Source organism: Mandrillus leucophaeus, unplaced genomic scaffold, assembly GCF_000951045.1.
Source record: "Mandrillus leucophaeus isolate KB7577 unplaced genomic scaffold, Mleu.le_1.0 Scaffold256, whole genome shotgun sequence".
Taxonomy (NCBI): Eukaryota; Metazoa; Chordata; class Mammalia; order Primates; family Cercopithecidae; genus Mandrillus; species Mandrillus leucophaeus.
Genome location: NW_012102654.1, coordinates 935771 through 939373, shown reverse-complemented (window position 1 = coordinate 939373; position 3603 = coordinate 935771). Strand labels below are relative to the sequence as shown.

Here is a 3603-nt window from a genome sequence, read left to right as displayed (position 1 = left end):
AAAAAAAAAAAAAAAAAAATAGTACTTTTTAAAATGGGTTTTGGCTAAACCTCAATTTAAAAACAAACAAACAAACAAAAAACACCCACATATAGGAAGGCCATGTCTTGGAAAGACTGCGTCAAGCACAATTGACCAAAAAGTCTGCTGTCACAGGATATACCACACAAACACACTGAATTCAACCACAGCAAGGTTTCCATTCAGTATGTCCTTTATATTTGCATTTATCTTTGAGGTAAATCACAGGAAGTATAGCAAAAAGGGAGGGAAAAGACTACAAAAATATGCCATTTATGCCATTTTAACTAGGCTGTTAAGAAAAAGGTAAACTCCCATGAGTAAGTACATGAGACAGCAAATTCTAAGATGCAATGCACTACAGATTGCTGATGAGCTTATATTTTAACCGGTGATATTTATGCAAAAAAAAAAATAAAGGACAAGCAGCAGATAAAGGCTGAGAATGTGACAGAAATGCTACATTATGACTCATCGTTATTGCAAATGCTAGCAAATGGAAGGGAATGCTAGCACTGCGTGTTCAGTAAATACGCACCTGTATTATCCAGAATGGGCTTAAACCTTGCAAGCTGAACCATACATTGCCCTTTTAATTTAATTAAAGAATTTAATTCTTTTGGCAATAGTTAACTCAAAATTCAGTTACAAAACAATATTCTCGGCAAGTGCTATCTCTCTTTAGCAGTTACCAAGAAAAGGAAATCATAGAAAATCTTTAAAAAAGAGATAAGCTACTAGAGAGCAAGGGGAAAAGATAATTTTACACAAACACACACACCTTAGTTCATAAAGTATTTATTGTCTCTCTAACATACTGAAAACCAGTAAGATCATTTTAATTTTGTACACTGAAGGGTCCTTGATCCTGACGTAGACTTTGGAAAGCCAAGGGAGAACAGCCAACAATAATTCCTGCACCTGTATAAGGTAAGTGTAAAGACCTTTACAAAGCCCTGCCGTACACATCATGCCATCAGAGCCTCGAAAGAAGTCTGTGAGGTGGATGTGTCTATTCCCATGACACATAAGGAAACTGAGGCTCAGGGAGGTTAGGCCACTTGCCCAGGTCACCCAAACCAGTGCACTTGTCCTCTGTTTACAATGATCTCCACCTCCCTCCCAGACCTCTAAGCTTCCATGGAATAAATATCACCTGGAAGGCAAGGAGAGGCCTCACCCTTCACCTCCTGCCTCCACAGTCACTGTGGTACCTGCCCCAGTCATCACTGCGAATACCCCGAGCCAACATGATGCCAAGAAAAAAAGTGAAACACCACACCCCCGTTCACTCTAGTGCCTTCCAGAAGGCTCTTACATAAGAGGCTGCCAGTGGTGAGGGAGGGAGGAATACCATGCTATAGGTCCTATGATAATGCAACCAGATTTTTTAAAGGATGGGGGGGGGGGCGCTCTTTAAAAAAAAAAAAAAAAGTCTTGTTGATTGTTTGCTTTTTTTTTTTTTCTCCCCACACTGTCCAAATGAAGCTGCCTGTTCATTCACGAAGACAGCAAATTATTTGAGGCTTGCTGCAAATCTGCTCTCCATCCTCCCTCCCCAGAGTCACCACTCCTTCCTTCAGCGCAGTGAACACACAAGGGTGGGTGCCCCGTGCCCGGCCCTTTGGGATCTTGGGTCTTTTACCTTCAAGAAGCAGCTAGCGCCCTTCTTCAGCTCATCCTAGAAAATCCTCCGAGCACACGCCCCCTCCCCTATGCATTTGCTCTCCTTCTCTCTCCTGCGGATGGGTGTGCCCTTGTGCTCGAAGAGGAAGCCGGGGTGCCCATGGCTAAAGAGAAAACCAGAGCCAAAGCGCGTCCCTATATCCAGCCCTAAAAACACATCCTGACTGTTTTAAAAGACTCTTTCGATCTCTGCCTCAGTCCTGGGTTCTACCCGGGAATCAGCTGGCCGGTTGCGATTGCACATCCTTATATAACAATGAATTTCCCTGGCGTTCCCCCGTCCCTGGGATTTCACTGGGGATGGAAAGAATAGGACGAACGAATTTTTCCAGGAAAAGATGGGGAGAGGGCGGGAGCAGGGGAGAGGTGGGAGCAAGACCGGTGCTGATCTCTGAGGCATCGCTAACCGCACAGACGTTTTCCCCGTGGTTTGCAAACCAACAAGTCCAGGCCCCAGCACCGCGCCGAGCCCTCCGGCCGCCGCGATCATTGTCTGGCCGGGGCCGGGCCATCTGCTCCCGCGTCGCGCAGCGCCATTAGCGCCCGGCCGCTCGCCGCGGTCCCCGCGCCCACCCTGCAGCCCGCTTTGTATGCGCCAACACGGACGCCTCCTGGGCGGCAGAAGGGGCGGAAAAGGGACGCGAAAACGAGCCCGAATCCCCGCCAGGGCCCCGGCCCCGAACTACAGAGCGAGAAAACCGGGGACGGCACTCAAAACCGGTTCCCGGCCAACAAGAAGCCCCCGCCTGGCCCCCCGCCTTCCTCCTCTGCTCATCACTTCGTCCCTGTTTTTCCTTCCCGTCTCCACACCATTCCGGTACACCCTGCCCTTTTCAGCATCCCTCTGCTGTCATTACGCCTTCGGGCTCAAACCCGCTCCTTTTTCCAAGGACCTGGAGAAGGCTCCAGAAAGCCCTTTTTGGGAGGGGGCGGAAGACCCGGGGAGGATCCAAGTCCCTATCTCCCCACCGCTGCTGGAGGAGTCCAGCCTCGCAGCACGCAGCCCAGAGAACAATATCCGAGCTCCAGGCATGCATATTCAATCTGGCATCCATTTGCTTGCACCCCGCAGGCCGGCGCTGCAGCATCTCTCACTGACAATAAAAGATAGACCGGGTCTGGCGCGCTACCTAAGGCTACCTTCGTGCACTCGCGCTCCTGTTTAATGGCTTGCAAACGATGCGACTTCTAATCCTGGATCACTGCATCTCCCACAACCACCACCACCATCACCATCGCCTCCGTTAGCAACAGAAAGAAAAAGAAAAGTTCGGTCCCTCTCCTTTCCCCTCCTTTTTAAAAATTCCTTAGACCTTCTGTGCTACAAAAGGTGACTGGCCAACCGCAGATTTCCCAAGTACCAAACTCACCGTGATGCGTGGAATATTTTTCTTCCCCTGATAAGACATCTCTCTCCTGGGAAAAAATTAATTTCAAGAGGGCAGCTTTAAGGCAAAAACTGCCGGGAAGGGGACTCGGGTTTATTTTTGTTGTTGTTTTTTTTTTCCTTTGCAAGATTGAAAAAGGTGCAACCGCTTAGCTGGTCTTGCTATTAGGAAATTTCAAGAACGTAAGGGATGAATGCAATCCTCTGTCTCTCTTTCTTCCTCTCCTCCAACACAGCCCCAGCTAGGGCGGAAAAAAAAAAAAGAGAGAGAGAGAGAGAAGGAGAGAGAGAAACAGGAGGGAAGGGGGTGGAAATAAACTACAGCAATAAAAGCCTCGGTTCAAGTCGGCCACCGTGGCGCATGCGCCGCCAGCCACTCCCTTTCCTCTCAGGCAAAAGCCATCCGCCTCGAGAGAGACGAGCAGCGATTGGCCGCGATCCTGGAATATGCAAATTTGGGCCGGTGGGGCGGGGCGCGGCGCGAGAGCGCGAAATGCGGCAGTGAGCGG

General features: G+C 49.1%; 1 protein-coding gene across 4 annotated transcripts in view; it reads right to left on the bottom strand.

Annotated features, from left to right (window-relative positions):
* The window catches only part of DPYSL2 (dihydropyrimidinase-like 2), a 160451-nt gene that overhangs the window by 88503 nt on the left and 68345 nt on the right, over window positions 1-3603 (bottom strand). For 2 of the 4 annotated variants that reach the window (XM_011983846.1, XM_011983847.1), the window contains exon 1: window positions 3078-3543. The exons of 1 other annotated variant lie outside the window; for it this stretch is intronic. In XM_011983846.1, coding sequence (XP_011839236.1) covers window positions 3078-3116 — 39 coding nt within the window. In that variant the 5' untranslated portion in view covers window positions 3117-3543. Of the gene's footprint in view, window positions 1-2837; window positions 2966-3077; window positions 3544-3603 lie in introns of those variants that run through there. One more of the 4 variants, XM_011983848.1, reaches the window with a different exon arrangement.